Raw genomic sequence first — 20,396 nt, 5'->3', positions numbered from 1 at the left:
GCAGAGTTGAACTGCTTTGTTGGGCTGACCCACATCCGCACTGCACTTTCCTATATTTTGCAAGACTGTGGGGATTGCAGGCACTGAATCCATCTCTGGGTCCTGGAGATGTTTGAGAACTCCTGTCTGGGTGGCAAGTGATTGGAAGTAGCTGTTCTTTGTCTTGCACACACCCTGCTCCAAGCCAGCTCCTCTGGTGTAGCACCCAGACCCCCTCCGTCTTGTGGAAAGCTGATCTGATTCACTGAGCTGGGCCTGGAGAGCAAAACTGTAGGGTAGGATGTATTGTGAGAAGGTCTGTGCTGACTGAAGGGAGAAGCTGCTTTAAATGAGCTCTTTAACCCTGCTGTGCAGCACAGGCACTGTCTTCCCCTCGGACTGCTCTGTCAAAGTGAGGTCTTCAAAGCCACTGCGTTCTGGCTGAGCTTGATAACTCTCTAGAGTGAAGATTTTCAGTGTGCTTCTGCCTTGACTGATGGCAGGCTTTTTGCATGTGCCAGATGTTGAGGAAGGTGGCATACATTACACCCTCCCTCTCATAGGAAGTAGTTGACCTGAGATGTTTTTCCATTGTTGTTGTTCAAGGTCTGAATTGGGGAGGGTAGTTGGTGATTCTTGAGCTTGTACAGTGTGGTAAAGCAATATTAGTCTAGCAGAGAAACTGCTTGTATTGCTGTGAGCTGTCAGCACAGACAGGTTTTGAATACCTTGTGCTGATTTCCAGAAGCTGCTGAGCTTTGGTGAAGAGAGTGCTTGTGCAAAGGTGAGCACTATGCTGCTGACAGAGCCCTGTGTCTGCTCTGACCTTGAGCTGAGCCTATGTGATTGTAGCTTGTGCAGGCCAGCCCTTGCTGGCTAAAGTGTGTTCTTCAGCCTTGCTGGTGATTGAAGCCTTTAGAGACATGCTGGTGCCTCTTTTTAGAAGTTAGTCATTGAAATAGCACTTCTCTACAGCTTGAGGTCTGTGAGAAGGTCGCTTGCTATAGCTGAAGTAGTTCGGGGACTTAGTGGTATTTTGCAGTCTTGGAGCCTTAACTTCAGGGAAGGGTTTGACCTGCTTTGGTTAAAGGGAAGAAGGTTACTTGGATTGCCTGCCTGCTTGCTAGAAAAGATAGCAGATAAGTTTGGAGTATAATCTTAGTTTCCTAATCAGAATTTAACATGTCTACCTTCTTGGCTAGCAGACATGTGCTGCAGCACATGCTTCTCCTTAAAGGAAAAACAGGTCTGTCAGACAAGTTTAACAGTCTCTGGAAAGTATTTGTTTGGAATATATCTGTCTGTCCTACTTCTAACCCTTCAGTAAATGCAGCAGAAGGCTACCACCTAAAGCAAGAGCCTTTCTGTTGGTCCCTGTGCCAGTCTCAGTGTTACGTCACGCAATCGGAGCATGAAGGAAAGCAGTGCTGGGCAAGGACAGCTGGGAACCCCCAGATGTTCTTTCCAGAAAGATGAGTCAGCTCTATCACAGCTTAGTTTTTCCAAGCCCCTCTTGGCTAGCTCTCTGTGGGAAACTGCTGACCCTGTCTTGAGGGATCTGCATCTTTCTGGCTTGGGTGTAGAAGGAGATTTTGCTGAAACTGGGGGTGACACCTCCACCCCCCGGGAGGAGGGGAGGCATGTGTTCCCCATTTCAGAAGTTTACAGCAGTGGAGCAGAGGAATTAAACTCCATGGAAAGCAGATGTGTTTTTTTCTATGGAGGGTCTGAAGCCAAGCCAGTGGCAGAAGCAGCCTTGCTATGCAATGTAAACTCCTGAAGATGCTGAGCAGAGATACTATCCTCGTAGGAAAGTAAATATACTTTTGTTAATGGGACAGTGTTTTCTCCCTGTAGTTATTGTCTCCCTGCCTTCCCCTTGTAGTGTTTTCTGCAGCCGCTCCTGGCATATGCACAAGTTGTGGACTGGAGCAAGGATCAGAGTGAAAACAGGCCTTGGATAGTCTGAGCATCTCATAACAAATAACTTCCCAGGAATTCTGCTCAGCAGCCCTTCTGTGTTTTGTCAGCAACAGCAAAACTTAGGTGACATTTCAGGGTCAGTGAACCAAAAGGGATGTCGCATATAGCCTGGTTTGCATCTTTGTTAAGACAAATGTTTATTAAAACTATAGTTTAAATGTGAGACTGCCTTAAACTGTCTATTCAGCAGTTCTTGATACCACCACGTTTGAGAGAAATTTTTTAGGTGTCCTGGTTGTTGCATGTTCAAGGGGCCTTTCTAGCTTGATCAGCAGACTGAGCGTTGCGGGTGTGGCATGTTGGGACAAAAGGCAAGGGGGAATTCTTTTTTTCTGGGATACAACAGCTACGTGCTTTCTGAAGCTGAGTCACTGTGCTCTTCATAGGTGGGAACTTGCTTGATGACTTTCTAAAGCTGTCCCCAGAGCTGACTACATGTTGCACCTTCTGCCAAGATGAGACAGCTTGCAAGCAGCTTATTTCAGGCTGTGGCTTTATCTTTGTTCAGAAAAGCTTCTTTGTATGAGGAGCTGAAGCCTAGCGTAAACTTTCAAACTGCTGAGCCAATGCCTGTCCATACAACCCTCTGCCAGCTTGCTTCAGGTGGTGGTTTGGCATTTTCCTTGTCTCCCAAGTGTTAGAACATTATCTAGTGAAGCACAGAATTGCAATCTCTCTTTAGCCCTGTTACTTTATTTCACTTCATCCTATCTTGAAATCCTGCTGATGTGAGAACAGCTTCTTGGAGTTCGCTTGCAGTTCTTGTCTGCTCCTTGTTTCTTCAAAGCCTGTTTTAGACCTTTGCACAAGTGTTTTCCAATCCTAGTTGGCTGAACAGCGCAAGTTTCAGGTTCTTACCAAACCTGAAGACTTGCTGATACTTGAAAGCTAAAACAGAGCATGCTTGCCCCCACCTTTCTAAGTGAGATGAGAAAATGAGTGTGTTGCTTGACTGCTGAATTCAGTGTCTGGATTCAGATGAGTCCTCAGAGGGGCATATTGCTCTGCTAATCCTTGCCCTAGATAAGACTGTGTGGTGAGCAAGGCAGAGGCCACGGCTAATGTTTCGTAACTGTTGACTCTGTTGGGGCTCAGATGTGTTGGCTTGGGGGGCTGAGGTATTCTGGCACAAAGTAGCGGCCAATCCGAAATGCCTGAGCTTGGCTTTGGAAGGGGTGAAGCATTTTGCTCAAGGGAACCCGCTGCTGGATTTTTGTCTTCATGGTTTGAGGCCATAGCATTGTAACAGAGCCTGACAAGCCAAAGTTTTCCTGCCTGGAGAGGTTCCCGGTGCCAGATATCTAATCCTTTGTCAGCTATCTTCCAGCCTGGCCCTTAGAGTCACGGGTTTGTCTATTAAAAAAATATTTAAAATCATATGTGTTTGTCTTGTCTTGGTTCTTCACAGAAGCAATGCACTTACCTTTTGCTTCTGACAACAGTGTTCTAGCAGCAGGGTGTCTCTTCCTCAGACTGTTTTGAATGGTCCTCCTATACAACATCATGTGCTATGAAAATACTGTGTGAAAAACTGCCAAGCAGATCCTGGGGCTCCTGTGCAGTTGCCTGAGGCATTCTTCCTGTAGTTGTGCTAATCCTGTTTACTCTGGGAGGAGTACCGTAGGGGAGATGGGTGGGAACAGCAAAGGAATGATTGTTTTTAGTCTGGAAGTATGGATAATAGTGACTGCCTCCTCTTATTTGTCTAAGCTTATAATTTACACAAAACCATGTATGTTTTGTTCTTGCTCTTTCAGATTCTGGGTGCTGTGATCCTGGGGTTTGGAATATGGATCCTGGCCGACAAAACCAGTTTCATTGCGGTTCTACGTAAGACTGCGTTTCTTCATCTTCCTTCTTTTTCTGAGTTGTCTCTACTCTGGGGGGCTGGGTTTGACCATGGTGTAGTCAGGAATAGCAATACTTTTGTGCATGGTCTGTGGCCTGAGCAGTAACATGGTGTTTAGCAAGATGAGATTGTTATCAGGAACACGGTGAAAGGGAGCAATCATGGAGACACAGCATTCCTCTTAGTCTTGTGGATTGAAACACCAGGGCCAGACTGAGTGAGACCATTGCCTCTTCAACCAACAATCCAGATATTTTGTCTTGAACATAGGGGCTAATATTTCATCCTATTTTCACTGCATGCTCTGTGTTTCCACAATGGTTTCCTTATTACCATCATGTGCAAAGGCCCCCAATGCCTTAATGCAGTTTTGCTGTGCGAGTCCTCCATGCTTCCACTGCTTTCTTTCTGTAATGATCTATATTCAATTTGAATGTTTTAAATGTCAAAGAAAGTAAGTACCTGGTTTTATTGGTGCTTTATGTACATTGAAAGTAGACGCTGTGTTTGTTCCTAAGCAGTGGAGGATGCTGATTTGGGGGGTGTGGCTATGTGAAGTCTTTAGTGCTTTGACTTCTAAAACATACTCTTATATACACTTGATGAGACTTACCGTGGGCATCAGAGGTGTTCTGTGTTGTGCAAGGAGCTTAGCTTCCTTTCCCTAAAGTCAGCCACAAACTTTGACTTGAGTCTTAACAGAGGGTCTGCTTTCTGCAAAAACCAAAAAACTAAGCTGGTTTTCACAGGACTGTAAGTGGCCTTTCACCAAATGAGTATCTCAGCTCTGTCTTTCACAAGATCCTCTTCCTTTGAGCTTTTTCCTAGAAACACTTCAAACTTTCCTGCTTGGTGGCTCTGGTTACTTGTTGTCACTACCTCCAGAATTGCTGAGTTGGGCAGCAGCCTCAGACAGTACAAGAGGGCTGCCTGCATGTGGGGAATGAACAGTACTGGCATTCGTAGCCCTGTTCCCAACGACACTGATTCTGCAAAGGGCTTTATCTCCCAAGCCCTGCTGAGCACCCTGGCCTGGTTTGGAAGGTGCTGGGTGGTGAAGACACCCCTGCTAATACCACACATGCAGATACTGCTCCTTACTCTGCTTTTGTGCTGTGGCATCTGGCTTGCTCTTACAGTACTAGAAGGTCAAGAAGCACAACAAGGGGTGTTGGTTAATAAAGTAGGGGCATGAGCAGAAACAACTTTTAATACACGGAGGCTAAAAGGAGCCTGTTGTGGCCTGGCTGTTTGCAGTACCCCTTACAGTCTGAGGTGGGCTTAGTACCAGTGTGTCAGCAGCTGATTCCCTCAGGTTGATGGGTGTTGCAGCCACTTGTGGAGGGAGAAGTCCCTAAACTTGGCTCCGTTTCTTCCCATTTACTCAGAATCTCTGCTAACAGAGCATTTAAGGATTTAGTTTCCTTCCTGGAGATTTCCAGTATCAGCTCTCTCCCTGCCCCCTCACTTCCTTTCCCATGCCTTGCCCCTCTTTCCCTCTGCTTTAGTAACCTAGGCATCAGGGAGGGCACTCCAGCTGCTGCCAAAGGAGCCTGTTGTTCCCTTGCTTGGCTGCCTGCCCAGCGCAGGGAAAAACACGGAGTGACAGCAAACAAGCAGGAGTTGAACACCCTCAGAGCCTTCTCTTGCAAGATAAGACTATCGCAGATGAGAACTGCAAGTGTGGCTCCTGTCCCCTGACACTGTCAGTTTTCCAAGGGGCTTTTGAGTTGGAAATACCTTTTTCTTTCTTCTAATGGGAATTTGACGAAGCAGCTGCTTTCTAGCACTGTGGAGGTGCTGCAGCCTGGGCACTTGAACACTGACTTGTGTGATAGCTGAGCTGATTTTGAGGGAGGGAATAGGGTAGATTTGTGAAGGCCACTCCTGTAAGGCTGCTGCTTCAGTAAATGCTTTGCAGTATCAGCACGTAACCTGCACAGCAAGAGTCACAGAACTGGTGAGGAAGCAGGATCCTGGGGTTTGTGGCATATGTCCAGCCAGGGAGAGTCTGGCCTGGAAATTAATCAAGGCTGAAGTGATCTGTGTAGCAAATGGATCTGCTTCATTTCTCCATAATTGAACTTTCCTCTGTTCAGCATATTTTGGGGAAAAAAGTTGGGAAGCTGGTGGCTTGTGCCAGGTATCACAAGTAGGAGGAAATATATATTTGGGGGGAAAGCATCAGCCTGGACTTGATTATCCTCCTTTAACATATTTCAGGAGGAGCTCAGAGGAAGCTTGCCTCCTGGGACTTCTTTAGTTCAGGAAACTAAATGCTGAGGTCTAAGAATGTTATTTTTATTAATCACTGGACGTACGGAATTCCCCTACACTCCGCAGCTTGCAGATTTCCCTATGTCTCTTAATGATAAATGAGGTTCCTAGTTACTGTTTCTAGACAGAGTATCTCTTCAAATTTTGTGCCCTAGTGATTGCTCTCTCCAATCCTATTCTGCAAGAAATAGTCTGCTGACCAACTCAAATGTAAGAGTTTTTCTTCTGTTGCTTGCAGTACTAAATGCTAAGGGGAGAGGGCTGACAGCACCAGCACGTCTGAAATAGTCTGACCTAAACTTGGTTGAAAAACTGTTGAGCATTAAAAAGTGCAGACATTACAAACAATAGCAGGGGATAGCTAAGAGGATTTGTAAAAGTAGCTAATTTGAGCATTATATCTGTTCTGATCCTGGAATAGCATCTGTTTGCAGGGTGCTGTGCACAGGTGCTGCAACAGCCTGTGGTAAGTGCCTGGCCACAAGCCATTCAGCACTGACTTGCTAAGTAACCTGTCACATCATCTGTGCTCGACACTAGCTGTAGCTTGCTTCATGTTTCACTCCACAGAGTTAGTGTGTCTCTGTGTTGACTGTAAGTGGCTAAGTGAAAACAGGATGGCTACAACAAGAAATAGTGTATTAAAAGTGAAAAGGCTGTCCAAAAAGGGGGTTTAAGACTTGCAACAAAGCTTCTCTGAAGATAGCAAAGGGAATTGAAGCAAATAGTAGTTGTGGAGTAGATCATCTTTTATCTTACTCAAAGTACATTCATGAGGGAGTAAAATTTCAGTAAGGAGAAAACTTTCTCCAAACAAGGTCCATTTGTTTGGAGTGACCTTGAGTCTTCCAGACTCTGTAGACCTGCAGGATGGCTTTTAAGTGTACCTTCATCAAAAGACAACCACGTTTGTCACACCTCTATGTAGTCTCTTTGTAGCAGACAAAGACCATTATCCGTAGATATGGAGGCAGTTCTATAAATGGTGATGGCAGATGTATTTTTTGTCAGTAGCTGATGTTGTTCTCTCTCCTGGCTCCTACAGAGATGTCATCTCCCTCCCTGAAGACTGGTGCATGCATCCTCATCGGTGTTGGGGCGCTCACCATGCTGATGGGGTTCCTGGGCTGTCTTGGTGCAGTCAATGAAATCCGATGTCTCTTGGGTCTGGTGAGAGTATTCATGCCTCTTTTAGAGCCAACCTTTAATACCTCTCCTGCTAAATATCTGTTGGATTATAGATGGGGCTTTAGTCTCCTGGGGATGTTACTTCTGCTAGGTCAACTTGGATCTAGTTCTTAATTTGCACACATTAAGTTCTCCAGCAGTCAGCAGACTGCAGCAGAGCTCGTCAGGCATTACTGATAATGAGCTCGTAACTCTGAATGAGAGAGGATGTCACTGACACTTTCTGCACACAGGCGGTTGAGGACTGCCAGCTGAGAGGTGTACCCTGTCCCCCTCACCCTGACTTCCCAGTTGGCACTGTGCTCTCAATGGTGGAAGAGCAAGTTCCAAGGGCAGTGAAAGACAAGAGGAAGAGTGACAGTGTCCTGCTGTGTTAGATCTGTGGAAAGTGCAAGAGTCAAGAGAGACCCAACTAGGAATGTCCTGTGTGTCAGGACCTCTCTTCAAACAGTTAATCTCTAGGAAATTTTCTGTCCATGATGGGTGAGATGATACCAGCTTCATACATCTCAGCCTGCTACTTGACTCTGGCGTATTCAGAGCACATCTGTATTGGAAACCAAGCATGGCACACATTGTGTGCCCTGGTATTAGGAGCATCTCCTAGTCTAACAATAGTAACTGCCACCACTTAAAAGTAACCTCAGCAGTTTGCTGCTGGATCTTAAATTTAGATCCTCAAACAAATTAAATAGAATTTTTAAGAAAGGTAATTGATTTAAAAAAAAAATTAAAAAGGAGGTTTGTAAAATTGACTCTTTTTTCTTTCTGTTGAGGCTTGGGGTAGGCAGAGTCCAACTGATTGACTGAGCCCACAATGGTCTGGGAATGGAGTTGGATGTGGGAGAGAGAGTCCTAGCTGGAGTGACACATGCAGAGAGTGCTTGTAAACCCTTTCCCTCCTGAAGCCTTTCAGTTGGCCTGATGGGAGAAGTGCTGAACTGCACTGGTCTGATGTTGGTGCTTGTACTTAAGCCTTTTCCTGGAAAAGCATTGTTGATAGCAGAGTTTGTCTGCAGGCAAAGAGGTGTTAGCTCAATGTTGTAATTTCTCTTGTATATGAAATTTTATTAACTTTTATGTACAGACCTTTCTAAAGACTGATAGTGATCATCTATTGTTTTTTGTTTCCAGTACTTCACCTGCCTCATGTTAATCCTCTTAACTCAGATTGCTGCTGCACTGGTCATCTACTTCCAGAGAGAAACGGTAAGTCTTTATTACTGTGTGTCTTTTCCTTGGTCTTGGCTTGGGAGAAGGGTGACATCTAGAAATTCTTTCTTCCAAACTGGGCTGTACTGTTAGCAGGCATAACTGGACTCTCCTTTTCTCTACCCCAGATTAATAGCTTTGCTGTTTGATTTTTCTGTATCTGTCTCCATAGTGCTGCTTTCTCAAGGATTATGAAGCTTTATTTGGTATGCAGGCTTTATTTTTGGGTAGTGGGAACAGTGGGGGAAAAAAAAGTCCTGGAATGCTTTAGACCACACGTCCTCTTGGTCCTGCTGTAGACAATTATTTGGGCATGTAGTAGCAGTGGTTACTACCATGTTGCCATCACTGGTGCCTTGAGGAGTTACCAGCCTGAGCGCTTTTTTGACTGGTCTTCCTCCTTGTTCTGTCCTTTCAGTCTTTCTGTATCAGTGTGTAGAACTCTTCTTGGAGGAGCTGTCCTCTTTCCCCAGGAGCAAACCCAGATATCTGGTGGTTCCTGTTCTACAGCTGGAGCTTAAAGCCAAGTGGTTTAATATTTTGAAGTGGATTCCTTTGTCAGGAAGGCAGTTTCACAGTGTGTGTTTCTAGAGCTCCAACATGCTCTGTAGTGTAAAAGGAAATAATTTTTGAGCTACCTAAGTGCATTGCAACAATCCATCCTAGCTATAGGTTTCCTAGCCAAGGCAGTGCCTGGTCAGGCCTTCAGCTACTTGACAGCTAAACTGGGAGCCACATTTATGCAGCAGGAACAAGTTATAGCTGTGGGGTCACTATTGGCTTCTGGTACCAGTTGTGGGTAACCCTGTCCTTGGCTACATAACTGTATATCTATACCACTGTTTGGCTGTGCTTGCCTCTCCTAAGCCAACCCTTTAGCTAGATGCTTACAGAAAGTAGAATGGTTGAGGGAGTTATGGATGGGGCCTGGTGGAGAAGTTTGGGGGCAGGGGGAAGGTACGTGCCACCAGCAGATCTGATCTGAGCTTTGTACTGTGGTGACTGTGAGCAGCTGTTGGCTGGGTTCCTTGCCAAATGTGGTGTGACCATAGCTTGCTCTCTGGGCTGGCAGAAGCTGAGGGAGAAACTAAAACAGTGACTAAAACTGGTGTGTAAAGACGATTCTCAACGCAGAGCTCTGACTAATGCAGATGTGGAGGTGGGGGGATGGCCATTTCCCTGCAATGGGGAAATGTGACTTCAGATCAGGAAATTCTGTATCTCTGTTAGCATTTCTCTTCCAGCTGCCAATCTACTCTAGAAAACTCCAACTTTTAAGCTGTAGCTCTTCATTTAAACCTCAGTCAGACCAGGGAGAGTTTAAAAGTGCTGGGGGTTGTTCTGCACAGCTGTTGGAGCCGGAGTGACTGAGATCATCACTTGTACAGGTCTGGGAGAATGGTCAGGGAAGCTGGGCTTTGAACGGGTGTTCCTGTTCAGTCCCTAATGTACAAAATTAATGGAAAAGCTCTTCTAGAGCCATTCTGTTTCAGGGATCCTCCAAAGTACCTGCCTAGAGCACTAAGAAAAACTGTTTGAGGAAGGTCTTGGCTGAAACCTCCAGCACAGAGGTTTGGGGCTGCGCTTCAGTGCTGCTGTGTGAGTTGCTCTGCTTCGCTGGCTGTACGTCATCCCAGGGCAGCTTGGAGCATAGTGAGGCACACTGAAACTGCTCAGCAGCCAGTCCCTAGATATCTATTGTGTTCTTTGTGTTTACTTCTTTCTGACTTCAGGAACTTGGTTAGATAGAAAACAAGGAATAGCAGGAGTGAAGGAAAGGATTTCGGATCCAGAATGTAACAAGGTGATACTCGCTCCTTCACTTGTAACTGAAGTATTTATTTGTATGGATTCACTTGATGTTATTGTTGGCATATCTGTTCCTTTTTGGTGTCAAAATCCTCCCCAACACTGAAATATGAAAGTATACTGAAACAGAGTTAGTGTAACTGTAAAAGGCTGGGCCTCTGACAGGGAGGCTGCTGCTTTGCCTCTCCCATGGGCATTGTTAGAGGAATGCCCCTTCAGACTGGAATTGCCCAGTACTTCTGGGAGGATGTTGATGCAACCTAAGTTTCCCTACATTTGTTGATGACTGAAACTGTGAGGTGGGGTTTTTTTTATGGACAACAAAATAGTAACATCATAAATGTTGCAAATGATACTCTACTTCCTGAACTGAATGTTGATACTCACCTACTCACAAACCCCTAAACAGAGCCTGGGCAAGTTCTCTCTTGGCCTAGTTCACACAGTTCTTTGCAGCTTGGCTCTGAGTGCCTTGAGTAAAGGAGAACAGTGGTGTTTTGGGAATAGCCCTACTTGCTAGCTATTGTTTGCAGCAAACAGGCCTGTGTGATTGCATGCAGTGACTTGTCTGGTGCTATGGACTATGCATGAGTTTCAGAATCTGAAGTGACAAGGTAGAGGAGGGTCCCTCCTGGTTTTTTGAGCCTAGTTTTGTGTGCAGCCTAGATGCTAATAAATGCTGAGGGAAGGATCTAGCTTGTGTCTGACAGGGACAGGATAGATGACTGACAGTGTCTAATAGGGGAAGAAGCCTGCGCAATCCATTCTGTGATCAAAGATCTGCTCTTGCCTCTGGCATTCAGCCTTCCCCATCCCCTGCTTCAGTAGCCCATGGGATGGGGAGACTGACAGCCTTGCTGCTTTCTGTCAGTGAGCTGTGCCTGTGGTGCCTAGGATCTAGGTGCCCCTTCTTTGAGGTGGTGGCATTGTGCCTTTCTGACAGTGTGCTTGCTAGAGCTGGGAAGGAGCAAGAAGCCCTGAAAGCAGTGGTAGCCATTTCCTGAGGCATTTATACCTCACACAGTACTGAGTCCTGATAGCTTTAAATGGGTGAAGATGTTGAAAGCCCAAGGGTTCCCTGTGCCTCTCTGGGTTGTTGCTCTTCAGTTTTCCTCTGCCAGGTGCTCCCTCTGCACCAGCTGCAGGTGCTTGTGTTTTCCCTTTGGGCTGCTCTGCCGGTTAAACCCACAAGCAAGCTGCCTGTGTGTGTGCTCTCCAGAGCTGTGCCATTGTTTGCATAACATTCCCCCTCTCTCAGATTGCTTGCTGAAACACCTAGGAATGCCTGATTTTTTTCTTTAATTTGAAATGCCTCACTTTTTGAAACAAGAGCTGTTTGCAAGACTTCTTGCCTGCTCTTTTGTAAGAGTGAGGGCAGAGCAGACACACAGCTTCCCTATGTAGCTGTGATTGGGAGCATCAGGTTCACGTCCTGTCTTTGCTTGTGGTGGGGTTCTGGGATTCTTGCAGAAGTGACACTAGGCTCCATCTGACCCAATAGCTAAGGGGCTAGATGGGCCCAGGGTAGGAAAACCAACCCAGCTCTCCTTGCCTCCCACTGCATGTGGAGCAGCAGTGTGCAGGAGGGGTCAGGGTGGCAACTCAGAGGTTCAGTAACTGATAAGGCTTATGGCAGCAGCCAAGGCCAATCTCATTAGTGAGAACCAGGTCAGGTTGCCTTGATTTGAAGGGAAGGAAAAAGGGAAGTGAAGTAATTAAAAGGGGAAGAGCTAGACATCATGAGAAGAAAGATCATGCAGCTCCCATCTGTCTGGCCTGGCATAGCTGATCCCAGTGAACTGAGCTGCAGTTTTCCAAAGAAGAAGAGTTGCTGATATAGAGAAGCTTCTCTTAACAGTAGGCAGTGCATCCTCTTACTGAGTGTCCTGGTGTTTGTCATGGTCATTGAAAATGCCTGATAGTAGAAGAGAAGAGAAAACCCATTTCCACTGATTTGAAATATGCTGTAGCACCACAGTCAAAAAGGTAATATGTGGGATGGGAACATCATAGTCCTTAGGCTGATATAACTCTATCCTATCCCTCAGGCAGTCTAATGACACTTTTTTCCAGCCTCTTGTTAATCTGGGTCTGTCCTTAACAGTCCTCATGTACAGGCTGGTTAAGAAGAGCTTCAGAAGGAGGTGGGAAGGAAAAAGGTGAAGAAGTCTGCTAGGTGGTGGCTTGCACTTCTCATCAAACTGAAGGGTGTTGTAAATACCTCTGGAGAAGGAATGGTGGTGAAGGGATGACTTGATACACCGAACATTGTGATAAGACTGTTAATGAGCAGTTTAGGTAGTTGTAATACTTCCTGTCCTAATATAGAAACAGCAGTTGTGGGAGTTTGGGGAGAGGTAGATCAACACCTTGTGAAAAAGGCAAGTTTCCACCAGCTGTATATCAGAAAACCCATCTGCATTCAGGAGCAGAGTGGCTCACAGCTTCCCTGAGCAGTGGCGATGAACTGCAGTGGCTGAGATTCTGGACCAAGGTCTTGCCTGCAGTACGAGGTTAGAAACACATGACCTGTGAGTCCTTAAGGCAATGTTGTCCTTCAGCTTGCACTTACTTTGCACATCTGTCTCGTCTGGGGCAGGCAGTTAGTCATTCAGCCTGTGTCTTAGCAGGATAACCATACCCAGTTCTGTTTCCTTATTGCTCATCAGGTTTGTACCCTTTCCCTGTGCCCACGCAAGGACTTGCTGGTGCTTTGGCTGTTGCAGCAGCAAAGCTGCTGTTCTTACCTGTACTTGTTAACGTTTTGCAGTCAGCTTTTATGAGTGACTGTAGCTTTACATATGTATCTGAAACACCGAAGAAAAGGCTACAAGGATTGGTAATCTAGCTCTCCTGCCTCTTTTTTTCTTGCCAGCTGAAAGTTGAGTTGTCCGACATAGTTGTGGATCTGATTAAAGATTATGACCCTTTGAATGAAGATAAGAGGAACTTGCAAGATGCGTGGGACTATGTGCAGATGCAGGTGAGTCCTGGGGGGCAGCAAGAGGTAGATGATGCTATTTGCCAGTGCAGGCAATGACCTTTAAAGCTAGGCTGAGGACAGAGAAACAACTGTTGCATGTTGATCTGGCTGATCTACAAAGTGGCCTGTGAGGTTTGGTGCCTGCAGACTAGAAAATGGTCTGGCTTGCTGCTTCTATGTCAGACCTTGAGCCATTCCTGCATGCTGCGTGTTAGAACTAGGTAGTGTTGGCTGCATGGCCTAATGTATCCAATCTGTCAAGTGGTACTCCAACACTTCTCTTTGTTCTGCTGGGCCTCCTGAATACTAACATGTGTGAAAAACATTTTTCACATGATTTTTGTAGCAAAAAGTCCCTAGTTTATTACCAGGCAAGTCAGCAGCACCACCTGCCTTACTACTTGGTACATGTTGCTTGCTTATTGTGATGGTTCTTCTGCAAGTATCAGCATTCTTGGGAGCCGTCCAACTGCCCATGGTTTCTGTTTTAGCATCAGGGTCAGCACTTGAGCAGCTAGAGAATATTCAAGCACTCTGGAGTCATGACAGCTGTTTACTGCCAAACCACAAGCTTGAGAGCTGGCTGGCTGTTGTGGTTAAATACATACCCAACATGGGACTGATGTGTAGTAAGTACAAGTAACAGCATTTGTCTTCTGTCTGTTCTTTGGTCTGCAAAACACTGACCTGCAGTATTTCTCCTCCTTGGAGAATGATTTATGTGTTTTGTCACTGTAGTTGCAACTCCTTGTTAGTGAACTCAAGAGAAGCCTCAGTCTATTGTGGAGAGAGGCTTGTTCTTGAGTCCTTCTTTTATGTAGGAACAGAAGAAAAATGTTTTGCAGAGATGGAGAGATCGAGTGTTAGGGGTCTATGTCGTCTCACACATTGGAGTTAGCATTTGAAAGGGGGTGGGGTTCTGTAAACCAGTCTTGGAGTTAAAGTCCAAACTTCTTGTGAGGGAGAGGTAGTTCCTTCTGGAGGCTGGGTCTTCACAACACTCTTTTGGAAACCAAATGCTTGTCCTGGTGTGAGTTTTCAGCTGTTTGTATCTCATGTCTATTATAAGAGAAACATGACTTTTCCTTTCTGAGCAGAAAAGGATTTTCCCTAAACTTCTTCCTCGACATTGACAGACAGCCTTTCTGCTCTGTACCACTGGGCAAGCACAGGGATCCATGCTTAAGATCTTACTCCTTGCTAGACTTCCCCATGTGCTTTCCCCTCCAGCAAATAGGGTTTTATCACGTGGCTCTGTAGGAATGTAAGTGTTTCTTTGGATGGAAAGTTTTCCCCATCCCGTGCTCCAGCTGGTCCGTACTACAGCCAGGTGGGCACTGGCGTGCAGTGATGTGCTGGGGCTTGGTGGCATGGGAACGCCACCGTGCGGTGGCTGCTGCTGTCGGCGGGGCCACAGCTGAGGCCCGGGGCCCTTTAACTCTTGTTTTGCTAGCAGAATGACTCTTTAGTAGGAAATAATGTCCCTGTCTTCTGGACAGCTCTATACATAGGTAACCGGGGTGGTGTTTAATGCAGCTAATTTGTGCAAAATGTGTGCAAATGACTTGTTTCACAGAGAGCTCCTGAGTACTTCTGCCTGCTTATTTTCACGTGCAGCTATCTTACCAGTGCAAAGTGTAACACTGTAATGACCTCTTTCCCATTATTAGATTGCCTGCTGTGGCTGGACTGGAGCAGAGGAATGGGAAAATAATGAGATTCTTAGGAACAAAAGCAATACTGAGTATCCGTGCTCCTGCTCCAATAGATCTAAGGACTTAGTGGAAGGAAGAGGTTTCTGTGTTCTGGATGACCCTGTCAATGGCACTGCAACATATGCTGACTGGCCTGTTCATGAGCAGGTGAGTGGGCATGTCTGGGCCCTGTGAAGCTTCCACTGAAGCTGCCTTGTCTTTGCTCCCCTGAAAATTTAGAGCACTTCTTTCACATCCTTATTGCTTGAAGTACCTGGGGAATTTGGGGCAAGAGGGACAGAGTGACAGGGATCCTGCCCTTTTCTGCAAAAGCTTCCATGAAACATGGTATAGCATGTAACTGGGATAATTCCTGTGTGCAAAGATATGTTACAGATTTTCAGTTTTGAGATATTTGGAATCATGCCTCTTCTTTGTGGCCGTGTTTCCTCTATAGGGATGCATGGATGGTGTAGAGCAGTGGCTGAAGGACAACCTTGGTATCATTCTTGGAGTTTGCACTGGTGTTGCTGTTGTAGAGGTAAGTCACTTCCTGACATGAACCTATACAGTCTTATCATGGAGACTCTTTTAAAGGCAAAGCTGTTTTCTCAAGTGATTGACACCTGGTTTTTAATGGCAGTGCAGTTCTAGCTCTTGGTTGCGTCTGCCTGGACCTTTGAACTCTGCTTTTATTGATTGGATTAAAAATCAAACAAAGCCTTGTCTGCTTGTAGTTCCTCCTGCTGTATCTGACTCTTGGCAATTCTGTAACCAGAATACCGAGGCAAGCAAAATCCCACATTAGTGAAATCCCACTTGTTGCCTTAAGAAGCCCATGACATAGATTGCAGATGAAGGCACATCTTTATGAAGCCCAAACTTTTGTCATTCCAATTATTGCATTTGCCTTGCGTTGCGGACTAACTCTGTTCACCTGTGTGGTGTCATTAAAAGATGTTCACTGTATTTTGCTCCCCTGTATCACCTGTTCTTCCCACCTTACCTGTCTGGTTGCTGATTTTGTTCCCATTCTTCATACTTATTCCAGCTGCTGGGGATGATACTGTCCATTTCGCTTTGCAAGAACATACACAGCGAAGACTACACCAAAGTGCCCAAGTCTTGAGTTGGCTGGCTCCAGAGCTACAGCACCACAGAGAAAGGAGCAAACAGAACATTCCTGCCTCATACCCAGACTGTCCAACCATTGACCATTATTCCTGTGACATCCCATTTCTGATACCACTCTGCTAAGAACTTTTAGAGCTGCAACACAGCCTGATCTTCTGGCAATAGGGCCCCTGGGCCACCTGCATCCTGCCTCTGGATTGTTTCTACTTCAAGAAGCAGAACTTAAACTGTCTCATATCACATGAGACACCAATTAACCTGAGGGGACAATGCTTTTGCTGCCTGCTCCATGTTAAACAATACTATTCATATCTTCATTCTACAACCCCACTGGGCCTAACATACAGCAACATTTCTCCCCCTTGCTCTTCTCCTGCACATCTTTTCACCTCCCCCCTGAAGTCCCATGAGCTAGGAATTCTGCTGAGATTCCAGTGCTTTGGTAGCTTCACTTGCTTCACTGACTTGTGGTGATAACTAGTCATGCTTTATAGACCTTCTCGTTCCTTGCAGTTAACCTGATTCAGCTCGTCCTATGCATCTTCCAGCCTAGGTTCTCATCTGAAATACAGAGTGCTACTGTCACACTTGCTTCTCCTGTTTCTGGAGTCAGCTATGCCTTGCCTTCAGTGGAGCTCTTCCCTTTGAGCGTGATGAGAAGCCACCGGGAGGGAGCCAAGCCTGCCTATTTATTCCTAGTGTGACCTGGCAGATTGTGGTGGTGGTGCTCAGCTACTGCTGGAATGGATCCCTTAGGTTTTGGATTTGACACTTACATGTTTCTCCCATTTGCCTCTTTACCTTTTCCTCTCCCCTAGCTCTGCTTTGCTGGCTCCTGTCAGCTTGGAGGTACTTCAGAGACTGCTGCATAATGTGCACTCAGCCCCAGGCTGGCTCTGCTGGTTGCATTCTCGGGTTGCCAACATTATAGAGGTTACAATTAATTTGATTTTTCCCCTGCTCCTTCATGAACATAAAATTTGTTAGCTGTGGGTTTAGATATCAGTATGGAGGGATCTGACTGGATTGCTGATGCTGTATATTAGAAATATCACTGCTATCAGTGCCCAGTATAGGTTGTGTAGTTTGGATGTAAAGACAAATTGCTTTTATTTCAGTTGTCCATTTTTCTGACTCCACTGTGGTCTGGAGCCATGGCTGCATCCTGAGTTCTGCCTCAAGTGCCAGCACTGCAGCAGAGAAGTAGCAGGTTCTGCAGTTGTGCAGGCTGCAGGTTTCTGTGCTAATGGCTGGGCCGTTTGCTCTATTCTACCAGTGACCAGCAGCAAAGAGTGGTGTAGACCAGTAGAAAGTAGGAAATGCACATGAAACACTGCCCCAGCTGCTTACATAAGAGAGCTGGGTGCAAATCCTCACTCTTGGAGGTGTCCGAGGCACAGCAGATTTCCTGCTGTTACACATGGTACAATCACCCTGACATCAGGAAGTTGTATGGGAGAGAAGTGGGTGGTCCTTGCCAGGGACCTGTTACAAGGTACTTGGTGAGAGAGCCTTTGCCTTACAGAGGTGGTTCCAGGACTGTCTCTGGTCGGGGGTGGGGCAGGTAGTAATAACACAGCAGTTCCAAGGGATGGTTTCAGTACCTACTTGGTTTTCCTTCTGGGAAGAAAGGTTGGTGCAGGGGATCAGGGCCCCAGCAGTGGGTCCCTGCTCTGTCCTCATCTTTGGAGAGAGCAGTGACTGGGGAGAGTAGCTATGACTGGGTAACTGGTTTTTATGGAGGTCTGATAAGGCTTTGCAATTTTGAGATATCTGCCCCTTCCTGCACAGATCCTTCAAGCTGACCTTTGCTATAGCAGAAGGCACCCTTAGCAGTAAAGCTTGCTAGCTTTTGTAACACAAAGTCTATTCTATAATGTGTTCTTATTTGTAAGATTCTTGTTCAGTTACAGATGCCAATGCTGAGCAGCAAGTAAAAAGGAGCCCATTCTGGGAATTCCTTTTTTGTTTTTGTCTGTTTTTAGCAATATCTTCCTACTGGAAGAAATGCATGTACAGATATAAAAGTCTAGAGGGTGAATATTTCTGTAATAAAGACTTTGCTAAAAAATACGTATCTCTGCCTATGACTTGTGCATTGAAGTGTTTTCCCCCTGCTTCCTCTCCGCCCCTTTCTGCTTTACATACAGATTACTGACATCTTGTTTGTTCAAGGTATCACAAAGCTGGTCTGGGCACATGTGTGAGATCTGCGTGGACAGTGAAGATACTGCCCAGCAGAGGGAGGTGACAATTTTTCTGGGCTGCATTCTAAAGTAAACTTTGTCTTGTTTTATGAAGTATGTTTGTCTTATGGTGAGCTGAATGAGTGGTAGTTCCTTGAATTACCTGCTATCTCCTAAGCTAAGTATTTGAAGATGTTGCTTCAAACCTGCACAGTCTGCAGTCATAAACCTTGAGGACTAATTCTGATAAAATACAAGCTTGCTGCTATGCCCACTGTGCATACAGCTCTTGCTAGCTTAACTATGTAATTTTTTCCTACTCACCTTCAGTAGGATTCTGCCTCCAGGCTGCTATTTAAAAAAAGGTTCCTCAGCCCCTGCCCTGCCACTGTGTGGAAGAAGAAAGCTAGATAGCCATTTTCAGTAGTTTGTGTCCCCACATGCTGATCTTGACTGAAAAGCTCTTGAGAAGCAGATAGACCAAATACATAAATCTTGCTTTTGTTACCTAAGCGGCTGAGAAATGGATGTGAGCTAGATCTCAAAATTCCTTCAGATCCTGCTCCATGTTGGTGCACCTGGACATTTAAAATGGCTCAGAAGAACCTAAGGTAGTGTGCTAATGAATTTTACAGCTATTGCTGTTGGAAGTAATAAGCATGACCTAAGTCCTCATACATGTTTGAAGAAACAGAACGAAGTTTGCAGAGAAGGTACTGGGGTGTTAACCAGCAAACACTGGTGGCAACTGCTCTAAGTCAAGACTTCAGTAACCCTGACCAGATGAGTGCAGAGCAAGAGGGGCTTAAATGGATCCTGGAGCCACAGTAGGGTGCAATGATCAGTCCTAGCTGTGAGTACAACTTGTTCCTTTAGGCTGTCCTGGCTGTGCTTGAGGAGATCTTGGTTCTTGCTCTTTCTGGTTGGTTTCCCGGAGCACCCTGCTTTAATCAGCTGGTAATGCTTTCCCAGGGCGCCACTTCCTGGCAAAACTGCCAGCCCTGATCTGATGGCTCCTAGGTAGGCAAGGGTGCTGCTGGTTTCCATTCAGCCTGTTGTGAAGCGGGACAGAGAAAGTAGGGAAGGTGAGGACAATTGCTCGTCCGCAGCTTAGGTCCCCCAACTGCCCGAGCTCTGTGGAAACCACTTGCCTTTGGCCACTGGAGGGAGGTGTTCCACCAAGAAAACCCAGCCTGGGCTGGTCCCAGGGGAACGAGAAGATGACACTGATCGCTTCCTTCTGCTCCCGGTTACTCCTGGCAGCAGGGTAGCTAAAATAACTTGTAATTACAAATGTATTCTCCTTGTAAACGATTTGTGCTACATGCTTGATATTTTTAGGGATAATTTTCCCTTCCATTTCTTGGAGAAGAACACAGATATTTTATTGTACATCTTCCACTACTGTGAGAGTTGTGTTTCTTTCTTGTGTTTCTGCTCTACCTAGCTCTGGAAGTTCAGCATGAGGCAATTCTCATGGTTCTTTCCTTGTCCCCATTTTTTCCTGTTTCCCTCCATGCTCAATTCCTTTGAGTTGGCAGTCTGTGGGGAAGGAGAGAGCATTGAATACTTATAAATCTGATCTAAAAAAGATCCCTGGAAAAATGTCCTCAGACCTTCAGAGAGCATGAAATCTGCTTCTGCTCCTTGGGCCAGGCTCCCAGCTGCTCTCCAGAGGTGAACGTTTGCTGCTGGAACTAGAAATCAAACTAGCACTCAGGCTTCTGGGGAGCTGCAGTGTTTGTCTAGCAAAGCCCACAGCGCCAGCCTCTGCAGAAGCTCAGCACATGGAAGCATTTTGTGCTAGCCAATAAGCTGCTCTATAGCCGTCCCAGGCCAATAATTAATATTGCAAGAGTAGAGTTGTGACCGCCCTGTGGCCTGAAGCAAGGCCCCTAGTAATGAACTGGTGACGTTCCTCATTCTGTGTGATCGTGAAGCACTCACGAGCTGCTATAATTCTTTCCATGAGGTGTTTTTTTCTTCTGGAGAGGGAAGAGGAATTGCATTAGTTAGTGTGGCTATGGGTAAGTGTATAGGTTGCAGTGCATCTTGTTTTCTGTATGGCACATACTCAAATTTAACATGTGGCAGCTGTTCTT

The 20,396-nt window shown here is 45.9% G+C and overlaps 1 protein-coding gene across 2 annotated transcripts in view; it reads left to right on the top strand.

The window, feature by feature from the left end:
- CD82 (CD82 molecule) overlaps positions 1-18,181 on the top strand; it is a 39,582-nt gene extending 21,401 nt beyond the window's left edge. For both annotated transcript variants that reach the window (XM_039552925.1, XM_039552923.1), the window contains exons 3-9: positions 3,720-3,792; positions 7,134-7,258; positions 8,411-8,485; positions 13,173-13,280; positions 14,951-15,142; positions 15,432-15,515; positions 16,026-18,181. In XM_039552925.1, coding sequence (XP_039408859.1) covers positions 3,720-3,792; positions 7,134-7,258; positions 8,411-8,485; positions 13,173-13,280; positions 14,951-15,142; positions 15,432-15,515; positions 16,026-16,103 — 735 coding nt within the window. In that variant the 3' untranslated portion in view covers positions 16,104-18,181. The remainder of the gene's footprint in view (positions 1-3,719; positions 3,793-7,133; positions 7,259-8,410; positions 8,486-13,172; positions 13,281-14,950; positions 15,143-15,431; positions 15,516-16,025) is intronic.
- The last annotated feature ends 2,215 nt before the right edge of the window (positions 18,182-20,396 follow it).

The sequence above is a fragment of the Corvus cornix genome, chromosome 5, assembly GCF_000738735.6.
Source record: "Corvus cornix cornix isolate S_Up_H32 chromosome 5, ASM73873v5, whole genome shotgun sequence".
Taxonomy (NCBI): Eukaryota; Metazoa; Chordata; class Aves; order Passeriformes; family Corvidae; genus Corvus; species Corvus cornix.
This window is presented reverse-complemented; position numbering and strand designations above follow the sequence as displayed.